Source organism: Oncorhynchus mykiss, chromosome 24 (genome assembly GCF_013265735.2).
Source record: "Oncorhynchus mykiss isolate Arlee chromosome 24, USDA_OmykA_1.1, whole genome shotgun sequence".
NCBI classification, from domain to species: Eukaryota; Metazoa; Chordata; class Actinopteri; order Salmoniformes; family Salmonidae; genus Oncorhynchus; species Oncorhynchus mykiss.
In genome coordinates this window covers 23,312,930-23,330,112 of record NC_048588.1, presented here as the reverse complement: position 1 = coordinate 23,330,112, position 17,183 = coordinate 23,312,930, and the positions used below count along the sequence as shown (strand labels likewise).

The window sequence follows — 17,183 nt, the reverse complement described above, 5'->3', positions numbered from 1 at the left end:
CAACTCTTCCTTTTCCATTGTGATCCAGACCACACTATCAGCATTTGTTCCATGCCATCATAGCAGCTTTATTTAGAAATGTTTACATTCTCAAATGACAAATCTATACAACTCTTGATTCTCATTGCACTACTGCAAATTAAAAGGGACTGGAAAAATGTAAGACTTGTATTTGTTTTCAAAATGACAAAGGGGAAGAAATTGAAAAAGCTAAAGTCAAGGCCTAGTGCTCCAGTTGTAGACCCTGGAGGACAACCCCAAAAAATGTCTTAAGTTATTTTTTTCAACTCGACCACAAACTGAAGGATCATTCAAGTCTCCAATTGCAGAGGAAGAAGGGAGCATCGGGATGGGGGTTATAGCAGTCCATCCAGAGAGCTAGAAGCAGAAGGTAGTTACTGGGTTTGTTGAAGTTTCAGATCTCAGCAGACAGACGGTCACCCGTGTAGTGGTGATGCTTCAGGGAAACGGATAGGATAGGCACTATGGTCACTAAGCTTTCCTCGGGAACGGGACGGCTGCTGAAACGTGTCGCATCCAGCAAGCCTTTATAACTGACATGTTCTCGTTGAAGTGAAGGGGGAAAACAGACACCAAATGCCAGGAAGTGAATTTGACAATGAGTAACCTGTGAGTGAGGACAAATAAATATTCTCTATTTGATCAGATAAAAAGTCAGGAAATGTGTCTTTTGAACTTTAAAACAAAATTGAGGTACTTTTGAATTTGGCCCAACCGTTTACAGCAAGAGACTCTTGCTTAAAAGTCAACACCCACCCCTTTCCCAGATGGAGTTGGGAGGAAGCTTGTGTGTTTTGCATTTGGTGCTATGTGGAGGGTTAGGATGTGAGCCACAGGACAGGGTTAGCAGGACCGGACATCTCAAAGCGCTGTGTTTAGTTGGCTTTGTCACGATAGTGGTGAACATGGATGTAGCCACTCAGGCCTTCATGAGGGCGCCCACAACAGCACGGGCGTTGAGGCTCCGCAGGTCATTGTAGGTCTGCCCTGTGCCCACAAACACAATGGGCTGGCCTGTGATGTAGGTCATTGAGATGGCAGCGCCAACCTGAGGGGAGGAGTGACATCAGCTTTGCAGCCAAAAACCATGCAGACTTCTGTTCTGACACAATCCGATAAGGATGTCAAACAGCATTTAAAAAGCTTGGACTTCCTATCAATAAAAAAAACATTGTTTACAGGGACTTCTGTTAACCCATAAGAATCTAAGCCGGGGGGGAGCGGGGTTCTACTAAAGTATGGAATTATTTTATTATGGTTATACCAAGAATAATTTAGCCAATTGATTTAGAGTTATGAAAAATGTAAGATTTTTGGCTTTACTATTAGCCCATAAAAACAGTCCCCCAAAAATATAAAAAAAATAAGCTTGTTCTGAAGTGTCTAATCAAATGACATACGAACCTTGTCATCAATGGTATCAAACTTGGTGAGAACGATCCCGTCGATGAGACGAGGCTTATCAGACATGGAGTGATCAGCCAGCGCCTGGTTAAATTTCACCTGCAAGTATAGTATCGCACTCATTATAGTGTAGAGTGCAACATAAAACAGCTATGCAAATCAACAAAACAGTTAGTCTATATAATTTAAAGGTGGCCTAGCAGTCAAGCGGACTGGGTCAGTAACCGAAAGATCGCAGGTTCGAATCCCCAAGCAGACTAGGTATAAAAGCAGCCGATGTGCCCTTGAGCAAGGCACTTCTCCGATAAGTTGCACTGGATAAGTGTCTGCTAAATTACTTAAATGTGCCCTATGCACGACAAGTTAAAATACCATTTACAGAGCATTCGGTAAGTATTCAGACCCCCCCCGACTTTTTCCATATTTTGTTACGTTACAGCCTTACTCAAATAGATTAAATTGCTTTTTCTCCCTCACTAATGTACACACAATACCCCATATTGACAATGCAAACCGGTTTAGAAATCTTGGCAAAAAAAAGTAATATCACATTTACATAAGTATTTAGACCCTTTACTTTGTTGAAGCACCTTTGGCAGCAATTACAGCCTTGAATATGACGCTACAAGCTTGGCACACCAGTATTTGGGAAGTTTCTCCAATTCTCTGCAGATCTTTTCAAGCTCTGTTAGGTTGGATGGGGAGCATCGCTGCACAGCTATTTTCAGGTCTTTCCAGAGAGGCCGGGCTCTGGCTGGGACATTCAAGACCTGTCCTGAAGCCACTCCTGCTTTGTCTCATCTGTGTGCTTAAGGTCGTTGTCCTGTTGGAAGGTGAACCCCAGTTGGAGGTACTCCCATCTCCACAGAGGAACTCTGGAGCTCTGTCAGGGTGACCATCGGGTTCTTGGTCATCTCCCTGACCAAGGCCCTTCTCCCCCAATTGCTAAGTTTGGCCGGGCGGCCAACTCTAGGAAGAGTCTTGGTGGTTCCAAACTTCTTCCATTTAAGAATGATGGTGACCACTGTGTTCTTGGGGACCTTCAATGCTGCAGAAATGTTTTGGTACCCTTCCCCAGATCTGTGCCTCGATACAATTCCTTTGACCTCATGGCTCAGTTTCAAATCATATCACATTTTATTGGTCACATGGTTATAGCAGATGTTAATGTGAGTGTAACGAAATGCTTGTGCTTCTGGTTCTGACAATGCAGTAATATCTAACTAGTAATCTAACACTTCCCCAACAACTACCTAATACACACAAATCTAAAATGGGGAGAATGAGAATATGTACATATACATATACGGATGAGCGATGTCTGAGCGGCATAGGCAAGGTGCAATAGATGGTATAAAATAGTGTGTAAACATTTAAAGTGGCATTGTTTAAAGTGACTAGTGATCCATTTGTTAAAGTGGCCAGTGACTGGGTCTCCATCTAGGCAGCAGCCTCTCGGAGTTAGTGATTGCTGTTCAGCAGTCTGATGGCCTTTAGATAGAGACAGCTTTGATGCACCTGTACTGACCTCGCTTTCTGGATGTTAGCGGTGTGAAGAGGCAGTGGCTCTGGTGGTTGTTGTCTTTCATTATCTTTTTTGCCTTCCTGTGACATCGGGTGTTATAGGTGTCATGGAGGGCAGATAGTTTGCGTCCGGTGTTGCGTTGTGCAGACCGCACCATCCTCTGGAGAGCCATACGGTTGAGGGTGAAGCAGTTGCCGCACCAGGCTGTGATACAGCCCGACAGGATGCTCTCGATTGTGGATCTGTAAAAGTTAGTCAGGGTTTTGGGTGACAAGCCAACTTTCTTCAGCCTCCTGAGGTTGTCTGTGTGGGTGGACCATTTCAGGTTGATGTGTACGCCAAGGACCTTAACTTCCCACCTTCTCCACTACTTTCCCATTTATGTGGATAGGAAGGTGCTCCCTCTGCTGTTTCCTGAAGTCCACGATACTCCTTTGTTTTGTTGAGTGAGAGGTTGTTTTCCTGACACCACATTCCGAGTGCCCTCACCTTTTACTGTACCTGTCTTGTCGTTGTTGGTAATCAAGCCCACTACTGTTGTGTTGTCTGCAAACTTGATTTAGTTGGAGGCGTGCATGGCCACACAGTCGTGGGTGAACAGGGAGTACAGGAGGGGGCTGAGCACGCACCTTTGTGGGTCAGCGAGGTGAGGGTCAGCGAGGTGAGGATGTTTCCAATCTTCACTACCTGGGGGCGGCCCGTCAAAGTCCAGGACCCAATTGCACAGAGCGGGGTTGAGGCCCAGGGCCTCCAGCTTGATGATAAGCTTGGAGGGTACTATGGTGTTAAATGCTGAGCTGTAGTCAATGAACAGCATTCTTACATACAGTTGAAAGTTTGCATACACTTAGGTTGGAGTCAGTAAAACGTTTTCAACTACTCCGCAAATTTCATGTTAACAAACTATAGTTTTGGCAAGTCGGTTAGGACATCAACTTTGTGCACGACAAGTCATTTTTTCAACAATTGTTTACAGACAGATATCACTTATATACACTGTATCACAATTCAAGTGGGTCAGAAGTTTACATACACTAAGGTGACTGTGCCTTTAAACAGCTTGTAAAATTCCAGAAAATGATGTCATGGCTTTAGAAGCTTCTGATAGGCTAATTGACATAATTTGAGTCAATTGGAGGTGTACCTGTGGATGTATTTTAAGGCCTACCTTCAAACTCAGTGCCTCTTTGCTTGACATCATGGGAAAATCCAAAGAAATCAGCCAAGACCTCAGAAAAAAATGTGTAGACCTCCACAAGTCTGGTTCATCCTTGAGAGCAATTTCCAAATTCCAGAAGGTACCATGTTGATCTGTACAAACAATAGTAAGCAACTATAAACACCATGGGACCACGCCGCCGTCATACCGCTCAGGAAGGAGACGCGTTCTGTCTCCTAGACATGAACATACTTTGGTGCGAAAAAGTGCAAATCAATCCCAGAACAACAGGAAAGGACCATGTGAAGATGCTGGAGGAAACAGGTACAAAAGTATCTATATCCTCAGTAAAACTAGCCCTATATCGACAACCTGAAAGGCCGCTCAGCAAGGAAGAAGCCACTGCTCCAAAACCACCATAAAATAGCCAGACTACGCTTTGCAACTGCACATGGGGACAAAGATCGTACTTTTTGGAGAAATGTCCTCTGGTCTGATGAAACAAAAATAGAACTGTTTGGCCATAATGACCATCGTTATGTTTGGAGGAAAAAGGGGGAGGCTTGCAAGCCGAAGAGCACCATCCCAACCGTGAAGCACGGGGGTGGCAGAATCATGTTGTGGGGGTGCTTTGCTGCAGGACGGATTGGTGCACTTCATAAAAAAGTTGCATCATGAGGAATGAAAATTATGGGGATATATTGAAGCAACAGCAACACATCAGTCAGGAGGTTAAAGCTTGATCGCAAATGGGTCTTCCAAATGACAATGACACCATACTTCCAAAGTTGTGGCAAAATGGCTTAAGGACAACAAAGTCAAGGTATTGGAGTGGCCATCACAAAGCTCTGACCTCAATCCCATAGACAATGTGTGGGCAGAACTGATAAAGCGTGTGCGAGCAAGGAGGCCTACAAACCTGACTCAGTTACACCAGCTCTGTCAGGAGGAATGGGCCAAAATTCACCCAACTTATTGTGGGAAGCTTGTGGAAGGCTACCCGAAACGTTTGACCCAAGTTAAACAATTTAAAGGCAATGCTACCAAATACACTCAATTATTATGTAAACTTCTACCAAATACTAATTGAGTGTATAAACTTCTGACCCACTGGGAATAAATAACTCTACTATTATTCTGACATTTCACATTCTTAAAATTAAGTGGTGATCCTAACTGACCTAAGACAGGGAATTTTTACTAGGATTAAATGTCAGGAATTGTGAAAAACTGAGTTTAAATGTACTTGGCTAAGGTGTTTGTAAACTTCTGACTTCAACTGTAGGTATTCCTCTTGTCCAGATGGGATAGGGCAGTGTGCAATGTGATGGCGTCGTCCGTTTTCCTGTTAGGGCGGTATTCAAACTGAAGTGGGTCTAGGGTGGCCGGTAAGGTGGAGGTGATATGATCCTTGACTAGTCTTTCAAAGCACTTAATGTTGACAGAAGTGAATGTTATGGGGCGTTAGTCATTTGGTTCAGTTATCTTTGCCTTCTTGGGTACAGCAACAATGGTGGCCTTAAATTCACTCACAGAGTCAGCGTATAGGTCAATGTTATTCTCTGAGGCTGACTGGAACATATCCCAGTCCTCATGATCAAAACAATCTTGAAGTGTGGATTCCGATTGGTCAGACCAGCGTTGAAAGGTTCTAGTAACTGGTACATCCTGTTTGAGTTTCTGCCTATAAGACGGTAGGAGCAAGATGGCGTCGTGGTCGGATTTTCCAAAGGGTGGGCGGGGGAGGGCTTTGTATACATTGCGGAAGGTAGAGTAGCAGTGGTCGAGTGTATTACCCCCAGCGTGTAGTGCAATCAATGTACTAATAGACTTTAAGTAGCCCTTTTCTCAAATTTGCTTTGTTAAAATCCCCACCTACAATAAATGCAGCCTCAGGATATATGGTTTCCAGTTTACATAGAGTCCAGTGAAGTTCCTTGAGGGCCATCTTGGGGTCTGCTTGAGGGGGAATGTACACAGCTGTGACTAACTGATGAGAATTCTCGTCAGTTATAGTTTGTGGGGAATTCTAGGTCGGGTGAGCAGAAGGACTTGAGTTCCTGTATGTTGTTATGATGATTACACCATGAGTCGTTAAATCATGAAGCATACACCCCCGCCCTTACTCTTCCCAGAGAGGTGTTTAATCTCTGTTGGCGCGATGCATGGAGAAGCCCGGTGGCTGAACCGATTCCAAAAACATATCCAGAGAGCCATGTTTCTGTGAAACAGAGAATGTTACAACCTCTGTCTCTCTGGAAGGCAACCCTGGCTCGAATTTCATCTATCTTGTTGTCAAGAGACTGGACAATGGCGAGTAGTATACCCGGGAGGGGTGGGCGATGTGCACGTCTACGGAGCTGGCTTCTGGGATTGGGTCGGCTTCTGGGATTAGATCCATTGTCCAGGGTGGTGGTCCAAACAGAGGTTCCACTTCGGGAAAGTCGTATTCCTGGTCGTAATGTTGATAAGTTGACGTCGCTCTTATATCCAATAGTTCTTTCCGGCTGTATGGAATAAGACTTAAGATTTCCTGGGGTAATAATTTAAGAAATAATACATAAAAAAAACTAAATTCTGCATAGTTTCCTAAGAACTCTGTCGGCGCCATCTTGAGAATTTTGCACTGTCAACTGTGGGACCTTATATAGACAGGTATAGGTCTTTCCAAATCATGTCCAATCAATTGAATTTACCACAGGTGGACTCCAATCAAGTTGTAGAAACACCTCAAGGATGATCAATGGAAACAGGATGCACCTGAGCTCAATTTTGAGTCTCATAACATAGGGTCTGAATACTTAAGGTCTTTTACTTGTAATAAATTCGCTAACATTTCTAAAAACCTGCTTTATGGAAAAAGGGTTGTAGTAAATCACATTTCTAGGGTTGTAGTAAATACAGCTAAAGCTTAGGGATTTTTCTACCATTGTAATCTTTGGGCGGGCTGCCTAAGCGTTTTCTTCGGGTCGCTTAACTCCAAACGGTGTAAAAAAAATATATAGATTTTGGATGCAGAAACGCTTTCAGTGTAAACTTAAATGACAAAAAAAAAAGTATGTGGAAAGATAATGGACCTATATATTATTTTATAATATAATCTTTGAGAGGTAACAATAGTCAAAATAAAAGCTAGACAGTCAGGGAGAATTGACAACTTCAAAAACAATTAATTTAGCATGATTACATTTTTGTTATTGTTTTAGCAAAATAACACAGAATTAGCCATGGCAAAATGCATAGAATTTCAAGAAACTAGCTTTAAAAGTGCAAAGTTCTCTCAGCTGAATGGAGAAATTTGTAGAATTGCAGGAAATTGTCGCCAAGATGGCGGCCCCATTTTCAACCAGAAAAAACCCTGAAGCTATAGCATAAAACGCATCCGGAATTCTTTGACAGTTGGTCTGTTTTTTACCTTCTAGGGATCAGAGTTTGAGGCATATTAAACAGTAGGATGTTATGACAGTGGTCACAAACCTTTGTCAGATCACTTTCTGAATCAAAATGCACGCCGAGATCTAACGCTCTGATTTTTTCATTAACATGACTTTAAAAAAATGTAAGCTTACGCAACATTAACCAATTAAAAACAGTATTGTAGCAATGAGGCTTGTGCAGTAAGCTATAGGCCCAAAACATTATCACCGCATACTGGATTTGCTTGAATTTACCTGCCAATGCATTGTTGTTGTTTGGGACATTTTTTTAAAATTATATTTCAAAATTTGAGGTATTACTTGTGAGGCACAGCTGAGTGAGCATACATTTAAATAATTTCATTTTTATTTTACTGGGCTGATGGTGCCTGCATCTGATGGTCAGGCTCAACAGAGGGAGAGAGCAGCAGACTGAGGGTCCGTTTCTCAATATCCCTCCACTCTCCCTTTCCTCCACTGACCAAAAAAGGACACCGTCTTCCAGCTGATGGCGAAACTCGAGTCGCACCGCATTATTTCTGCCTCATGCACAAATTCATGTTCTTACTTCTATGAACAGAGAAAGTGAAATATTCCTTGATATGAAAAAAGACCCAAACCGCTAATAATAACGCAAGCCTATAGATACACTTTCCTACTCATTCATTACTGCTGCACTGCTTGTTGTAGGGCTGAGTGGAAATAGGAAGAATGTACATTTCATGGCTTATAAAAGTGTTGAATACAAAGTGTTGACAGCTCTGAGTATGAACTTAAACTCACTCATAAAAACAGCAGCTCTTTGCTGTATTTGTTGACAGTCTCTCTGGTCTTGGTTTTAAACACTTTGAAATCTCACAGTATCAATTTTGCTGTAGCTTTCTTTTATGCCTGCTACGTTACTGCAGACTCGGTTATCTGAGCAATCTGATTGGCCAGCGGTAGCATAGTGCACTTGGCAGCACCTACCACCAACAGCCCGAGACTAATAAAAAAATAGGAACAAGGCTTTATCGTTGTTTTTTTTACATAAATGTTTGGCGATCGACTAGAAATGCCTTGGAGATGGACCGGTTGGTGACCACTGTTGTATAAGGACTCACCAGCTGGTCCACAGCCTCGTTGCCCACTAGAGCTTCCCCCACAAACAGCACCAGGTCAGGCATGTTGACAGCTATCAGCTTGGCCAGAGCCGTCATCAGGGGGGTGTTGTCCTGCATCCGCCCAGCAGTGTCCACCAGCACCACATCAAAGGCCTGGTTACGGGCTGGACAGAGAGACAACAAAGGATTTCTTCACTTGGTTGAATGAACGTCTGACTTGGTCCATATACTCAGTTAATATGCGAGACAATAAGAAGCATTCGCAAACCCCTCCTACAGATCACCATACATTTATTTGAGGACAGACAGAGCTATGGCATACTATGGGGCTAGGATGACCTAGTCTATGAATGGCAAGCTGGGGAATGGTATGGTTACCATAGGCGATAGCCTCCATGGCGATGCCAGCGGCGTCCTTCCCGTAGCCCTTCTCATAAAGCTGCACTATGGGCCGTCCCCCGTGGTCCTGAGGGGGGTGCAGGGAGTTAAGGCGGCGCTGGTGGGTACGCAGCTGCTCCACGGCCCCCGCACGGAATGTGTCACAGGCTGCTATCAGCACGGTGAAACCATTCTCGATTAGCCAGAAAGAGATCTGCACACAGACAGAGGATGTAGGGTTTCAGCAAATAAAAAATAATTTCCCTGCTGGTTTTTCTGTGGTCTGAATGGGGGCTTCCCAGGTATTCAGTGGCCTATGTATCTAGACAGCCTGGAAAGGTCCAACCAGGACCTGGTTTGGTTAAATGGATACAACCCAGGTTTGAAATCCCCAACAAGACCAATGTTTTCAATATGACAGATTAACAGAAGGGGAAAAAAATAAAAATACTGACACCATGGTGGATCTCACCTTGGCCAGGTTGGTGGACTTTCCGACCCCGTTGACCCCACAGAAGGTGATGACGAAGGGCCTGCGCTGGCTACGAGCCTCCAGGACGTCTCTCAGGATGTCCACACGCCGCTTAGGCTGCAGGATCTGGACCAGGGAGTCCTGCAGGGCCCCCTTTACAGTTGAGGCCACAGCTATTACAAGAGGGGGGGGGGGGGCTTTATCAGAGCAAGATGGGTACTCTGAACTGTTGTGCAGCATCTTCATCTCTTTGGGGGTGTGAAGTCTATCTAGTTCACTTAAATCTCTCCACAGGTGAACTCATTATATTGTGGACTTATTCTACTCAGTGGCTATGTGGAAGACAGTTGTACTCACTGGTGAAGGTGCCCATGACTTTGCCCTCCAGTTTCTTGGCTACAGAGTCACAGAGTTGGGAGGCAATTTCGGCTGCTACATTCTTAGCTGAAAAAATAAATTAAAATAAAATAAAAATAGATGAGAAAATTCTACGAATACAAGTCGAATGTGAAGCTTTTCCCCTCAGGTGACCTAGGACATGTACAAATCTATGTTGAACAGTTAATTACACTCCCATACATATTTATTTTGACAGTGAAGCTAAAACTGTTGTCTCTATTCTCCAGCATTTTGGATTTCAGATTAAATGTTTCATATGAGGCGACAGTACAGAATGTCACCTTGTATTTGAGGGGATTGTCATACGTATCTGTTTTACTGTTTAGAAATTAAAGTACTTTATGTATCTAGTCCCCTCCATTTGAAGTGCATGTGGATAATACCATGATTACGGATAATCTTTCATTAATAATGAGTGAGGAAGTTAGATGCACAAAGATCATACACCCAAGGCATACTTACCTCTCACTATTACCAATAACAAGGGAGGCAAAAACATTTTTTTGGGGGGGTATGATATTTATGCCTCTAACTTCCTCAATCATTATTCTCAATTAATTCAGGATTATCCAGATTCATGTAGAAGTGTTCAGGAACATATATTCTTATTTACAATAAGCAACTCCAAAGACAATACATTATGTACCACTAATTTCTATTGGGCACATCAATCTGAAACACAATCAATACAAATTTCAAATATTTACAACAACATTGTAGAGTCACAAGATTGATGTAGCCATTGTTGCAAGGAATATGGGACCAATACTAAACGTTTGATCACCCCACAAGTTAATTTGTCCAAATACTTACAACCTTCAAATGGAGGGGACTAGATACATAGGGCTTTCATTTCTAAAACGTTAAAACAGATATGAAATACCCTGAAATAAAAAGGTGACATACTGTATGGTCACCTCATATGAAACATTTGATCTCAAATCCAAAATGCTGGAGTTTAGAGCAAAATTAAAAGTTTTAGCTTCACTGTCAAAATAAATATTAAGGGGAGTGTATGTGTTAAGAAACTGATACTGTAGTGGGGAACAGAGGAGTCCATACCGATGAGGTGGTCCCTCATCTTGTCCAGAACTGGCTCCATGTCCTCCTGGCTCAGACTCTTAGAACCCACCAGGCCCTTCAGCATCCCAAACATCCCTCCAAAAGCACCCTTTTTGGGGCTGAGGAACATTTTAAAAAGGACACTTAGCAGGAGCAACAGGGCACAACATCACATTCATATCATCTTCCATTCCTCAGCCATGCTTCCTATTATCTGACACATTAAATAATCAAAGGGTCTCACATTTTCTTGCTAGTGTCAGCAACTACCACCCTCTCTACAGCATCTTCTTCCTCCTCCTCTCCCTCGCTGGACTCGTAATCCACGGCGAGCAAGTCACCCTTCATCGAGCTCAGCTGCATCCCCTGGACAACAAGACAAGACTTTATTAAGATGTGCAATTCCTATAAACTAAGCACTTCTACACCACATGGGCCTTATTTATCAAGGTACCAACAGAGCATCCCTGAAGGCTATTAGCTCTAGTCTGGTTAAACCAGACAGACAGACCGCTGCGCTCACCATTATTTCACTGCACTTTTAAATAATGCGAGCGCAGCATTCAGTCTGGTACAACCAGGCTATATTAGCTCTGCTGCTCTCAAACCCAACAGGCACATACCGGGTCAGCTTGAGCATCCAAGCCTTGGTCTCCAGCAGCATGGGCTCCATTGCCATTGCTCTGGCTGTAGTCCAGTTCTTTGGTGCTGCTGCCACCCAAGGTCCATACCCGCTTCTCTTTCCCCTTGGGTTTCTCCTTCACAGGCTTGGGGGACTTACTGGAAGGCAAGAGACAATGTGACTTCCAGTACTGAAGCAACTGTCAGCAACATTCCAAATTAGAACTTTAACCACATTGGGTCCCTCCCACCCCCACTCACCTGGGCTTCTCCACAGGTGCCCCCATGCGCTTGCGGATAAACTCCTCTCTCTTCTTCTGAATGATCTCCTCCTGGGTCAAGCCTTGGTTACCGTTCTCTTCTGTCTTCTGGGCACTGGTCGGAGCCTTAGCTTTTTCCCCTTTCACAGGCTCAGCAGCAGGAGCTAGGGGGGAAAATATCAGAAACTAACCCCATCCACACAAAACATTATCAATGTCCCCATCACAGGAGGTTGGTGGCACCTTAATTGGGGAGAATGGGCTCGTGGTAATGGCTAGAGGGGAATAGTATCAAATACATCAAATACGTGATTTCTATGTGTCTGATGCCATTCCAGTCGCTCCATTTCAGCAAATTATTATGCGCCGTCCTCCCCTCAGCAGCCTTCTCTGGTCCCCATGAAATTAAAACATTAAGAAAAAAAATGGACCGGTTTCAAACAGAAATAGTGTAACCAAGTGCTTGTATTCCAACACCTTCATAATAATCATGTCAAACCCTTACCCTCTTTTTTGGCATTCTTATTCTTCTTGCCACCCTGTTCCTTGCCCTTATCCCCTCCCTTCGTCTCGATCATGGACTTCACAGTTTTCTGGGATTTCAGGGAAGCATTGAAGCTTCTCATGGAGGTGGGACCTCGAGCTTTGCTGCTCTCCTCCGCCTCACTAGAGCACAACAGGACAGTAACATTTGAGTCAAAGCACTTAGCATTTAACTTGAACTATAGTGAAATTCTATTTTGTACAAGCAGCCTTCAGGTCCTTGTAGACCTGTGAGTTGGCAACTCAACAGCTGGTTGTGTGTGTGAGATTCAGCAAATTAGTTTGAAAGCAGAATCTTCTCTTTATGCACCAGTATCAGCCCTAAGATATGACACTGCTTACCGAAGAAGCATTTTGAAGTCATCCTCAAACGCAAAATGGCTGTTCAACAGCGCAAGGGCCCCCTTTTGCTCCAGCTCATTCTTATAGCGATCCCTGAAGTGGAGCTGTACGTCATCTATGAACTTGTCAACATACGTCAGCGTCAGGATTTTTTGAAAACCCACCTACACAAAAAAGAGAAGCATGGTCAGTTTGGAGTCCATAGACTGCATGAGAAGAAAACACTTCTGTATGTTAGTATGGTATGTTCCTTCAGGAAATAGTAAATGTTATAATACACTGCAGTTCTCTGTGAAACTTACCACAAAAACCAGCTCAAACTCATTATCGAGTTTGTACTTAAGACTCAAGGCATCATGAGAATAGGAATTGTTGCCACTGCGTTCCTGAAACAAAAATAAGAGAACCATTAACATTAATACTGTAACACGGATCAGAGGTTATCACGGAAATGAAAACATTTCTCTTGAACACATGTTCTACACTGAACAAAAATAAACATGTAAAGTGTTGGTCCGATGTTTCATGAGCTTAAATAAAATATCCCAGAAATGTTCCATGTGAACAAAAACCTTATTTCTCTAAAATGTTTGGCAAAATGTGTTTACATCCCTGTTTGTGAGCATTTATCAATTTCCAAGATAATTCATCCACCTGACAGATTTGGCATATCAAGAAGCTAATTAAACAGTTTGATCATTACACAGGTGCACCTTATGCTGGGGACAATAAAAGGCCACTTTAAAAATGTGCAGTTGTGTCACACAAGACAATACCATAGATGTTTCAAATTTTGAGGGAGCATACAATTGGCATGCTAACTGCAGGAATGCCCACCAGAGCTGTTGCCAGAGGCCTGAATGTTAATTTCTCTACCATAAACAACCTCTGTCATTTTACAGAATTTGGCAGTACTTCCAACCAGCCTCACAACCGCAGACCACGCGTGGGCAACCAGTTTGTTGATGTCAACGTTGTGAACAAAGTGCTCTATGATGGCGGTGGGGTTATGGTATGGGCTGGCGTAAACTACGAACACAATTGCATTTTATCAATGGTAAATTGAATGCAGAGATAACATCAGGATCTCGTCATGGTTTCTGATCCAGACCACCTACCTTACCCCTTTTTTTATGTATGTTTTCCTAGTCACATGAAAACCATAGATTAGGGCCTAATGAATTTATTTAAATGTACTTATTTCTTTATATGCATTAACTCAGTAAAATCTTGGAAATTGTTGCGTTTATATTTTTGTTACGTATAAATACTTGATATCTAGCTAGCAACGTGGTAATAGTCTTGCATTTTGTGATAATCCCACTAGGCTGTGATATTGTGATGTGGCTGGCAAAATAACAACCTGTGCGCGTGTAACCCCCAGTTCCCAAATCCCCCATGTCTGTATTACGCAACCATATACTAGCTAGCGCAATCGTAGCATTAGTAAGCTAACAAGTGCACTAGCTTTACCAATATATACATCCTATTTAGTTTAGACGAATAATTTACATGATAGGTGTATCTACGAAAGCTACGTAGCTAAATTAGAAAACCAGTTTGTTGATGAAGTGGCGACGCTCTGGCGCATGCTGAAAAACAACCATACATACACACCGCTAGGCTGCACAGAAACATGACAGCTGTCACTTGATTTAAGTATTTCTCACCTGAAGGATCACGGAGCGGATCAGCGCGTTGACAGGCCCGGTGAAGGATTCTGTAACACCGGTTCCCTGAAAACACCACAACACTATGCCCCCCTTACTAAAGATGGTGAAGAAATCCAGCATCTTGACACCACGTACACGAGATAATATACCAACGTAAAGAAAACAAACTAGCAAAAACGTTAAACGGAAGGGGGAAAAACGCTATAAATAACTGATCGGAAGAATATTTTAAGTGGCTTCGCCTCCAGAAGGAAATCTAATCAGATATACAGTATCTGATGAAAAATTTCCTCCCAAGTCTAGCTACCTCCACTAACACTGTTTTAGACACGTCAGTTGCAAGACCAGGAAATGACGTTTTCTTCCGGAGATTTCTGATTCTTCTTCTTTTTCTTTGGAGTTCAACGGCGGTTGGCATCCAATATGCCTCATTACCGCCACAAACTGGACTATAATATAAAATCATTATACTTTGTGATACAAAACGGGGAAAGGAAAAACAAAAGTAAAACTACAAAAAAACACCCTTCCAACTGTGGTGGCAAAATTTGTGTTGAGCTGTTGAAACTTCTCAAGGGATATGTTCTGTGTTGGACTGTGATGTAATGCCTTTCATAGACTCCTGGTATGTATGCACCCTAACACAAAGCTATTGTGTTCCGTAACTGTTGCTTGTATAAAATAACTGTTGTGTAAACAATTTTATTGTGTTATCACTTCCCACTATATAAAGAACATGCAGCCATTCTCAAGTTCTTCCCTGTGAAATCAGAGTTAGATCTCCCCTACAGCTGCTTGTATTAAAGGTTTTCTATTATACCATTAAGTAGTCTCTGCCTTCATCTTTGGATCTAATTTTCAACAACATTTGGTGGCGGGATCCGGATGAGAACCTGAATTACTGATCCGTTCTGCCCGGCTTGGAAAAAGGTAAGATACCTTATTTAAACATCTCTGTGAGAGGGACTGTCTGTTTTCCAGCCGAGCCTTAATGGTGTAAGATCTCGTCCTCCTCATCAACAAAATGTTGGGGTTCAATTTAGCAGAACAATTTTTCTATAATAATGAATCTCGCCGGTTAACATTGATCAATGGCAGCACAGGTGTGTATCTAATAGGGATTGCTTTTCCTACAATCAGTTGAAAATAATGTTGGGTCAGTCTATAAATAGGTATACATTTCACTACACTTGCAGGTGAATACTGTTGGATCAGTGACAAAATACTGTTGGATAAGTATATAATTTAGGATGGGCCAGTATGTAAATAGGGATTGGATTCCCTACAATCAAATACAAATATATAATTACAGTGGGGCAAAAAAGTATTTAGTCAGCCACCAATTGTGCACATGAGAGGAAGTGAACTAAAGGATTGAGCATGTTTAATAAAGTTGGTAAATGTAAATCAAATCCAATGTTATTTGTCACATACCAATGGTTAGCAGATGTTAATGTGAGTGTAGCGAAATGCTTGTGCTTCTAGTACCGACCATGCAGTAATATCTAAGTAATCTAACCTAACAATTTCACAACTACCTTATACACACAAGTGTAAAGGAATGAATACGAATATGTACATAAAAATATATGAATGAGCGATGGCCGAACGGCATAGCCAAGATGCAGTAGATGGTATAGAGTACATTATATACACATGAGATGAGTAATGTAGGGTATTTAAGCATTATATAAAGTGGCATTGTTTAAAGTGGCTAGTGATACATTTATTACATCAATGTTTGTGATGGCTGTTTAACAGTCTGATGGCCTTGAGATAAAAGTTGTTTTTCAGTCTCTCGGTCCCCACTTTGATGAACCTGTACTGACCTCGCCTTCCGGATGATAGCGGGGTGAAAAGGCAGTGGCTTGGGTGGTTGTTGTCCTTGATGATCTTTTTGGCCTTCCTGTGACATCGGGTGGTGTGAGTGTCCTGGAGGGCAGGTAGTTTGCCCCCGGTGATGCGTTGTGCAGACCTCACTACCCTCAGGAGAGCCTTACGGTTGTGGGCGGAGCAGTTGCCGTACCAGGTGGTGATACAGCCCAACAGGATGCTCTCGATTGTGCGTCTGTAAAAGTTTGTGAGTGGTTTTGGTGACAAGCCAAATTTCTTCAGGCTCCTGAGGTTAAAGAGGCGCTGCTGCGCCTTCTTCACCATGCTGTCTGTGTGGGTGGACCATTTCAGTTTGTCCGTGATGTGTACGCCGAGGTACTTAAAACTTTCCACCTTCTCCACTACTGTCCCGTCGATGTGGATAGGGGGGTGCTCCCTCTGCTGTTTCCTGAAGTCCACGATCATCCCCTTTGTTTTGTTGACGTTGAGTGTGAGGTTATTTTCCTGACACCACACTCCGAGGGCCCTCACCTCGTCCCTGTAGGCCATCTCGTCATTGTTGGTAATCAAGCCTACCACTGTAGTGTCGTCTGCAAACTTGATGATTGAGTTGAAGGCGTGCATGGTCACGCAGTCATGGGTGAACAGGGAGTACAGGAAAGGGCTGAGAACGCACCCTTGTGGGGCCCCAGTGTTGAGGATCAGCGGGGTGGAGATGTTGTTTCCTACCCTCACTACCTGGGGGCGGCCCGTCAAGAAGTCCAGGACCTAGTTGCACAGGGTGGGGTCGAGACCCAGGGTCTCGAGCTTAATGACGAGTTTGGAGGGTACTATGGTGTTAAATGCTGAGCTGCAGTAGATGAACAGCATTCTTACATAGGTATTCCTCTTGTCTAGATGGGTTAGAGCAGTGTGCAGTGTGATTGCGGCGTCTGTGGACCTATTGGGGCGGTAAGCAAATTGGAGTGGGTC

At 43.2% G+C, this 17,183-nt stretch overlaps 1 protein-coding gene across 1 annotated transcript; it reads right to left on the bottom strand.

Moving 5' to 3' along the window:
* Positions 1-47: 47 nt before the first annotated feature.
* On the bottom strand, positions 48-15,710 carry LOC110504039 (signal recognition particle receptor subunit alpha). The gene is made up of 14 exons (XM_021582842.2): positions 14,376-15,710; positions 13,008-13,091; positions 12,706-12,869; positions 12,326-12,486; positions 11,822-11,984; positions 11,563-11,719; positions 11,184-11,305; positions 10,940-11,058; positions 9,836-9,922; positions 9,479-9,651; positions 9,007-9,220; positions 8,629-8,792; positions 1,426-1,524; positions 48-1,069 (listed from the first exon to the last, which is right to left on the bottom strand). The coding sequence occupies exons 1-14, from the start codon at positions 14,496-14,498 to the stop codon at positions 941-943; spliced, it is 1,959 nt and encodes a 652-aa protein (XP_021438517.2). The 5' UTR covers positions 14,499-15,710; the 3' UTR covers positions 48-940.
* Positions 15,711-17,183: the final 1,473 nt, after the last annotated feature.

Bases quoted from the DNA above. Each gene is read 5' to 3' on its own strand.
- LOC110504039 (XM_021582842.2), bottom strand. From the start codon at position 14,498: ATGCTGGATTTCTTCACCATCTTTAGTAAGGGGGGCATAGTGTTGTGG. The intron at 12,487-12,705 runs GTAAGCAGTGTC...GTTGTGCTCTAG, and splicing joins GACTTCAAAATGCTTCTTCG to TGAGGCGGAGGAGAGCAGCA. The intron at 11,306-11,562 runs GTATGTGCCTGT...CTTGTTGTCCAG, and splicing joins TGGATGCTCAAGCTGACCCG to GGGATGCAGCTGAGCTCGAT.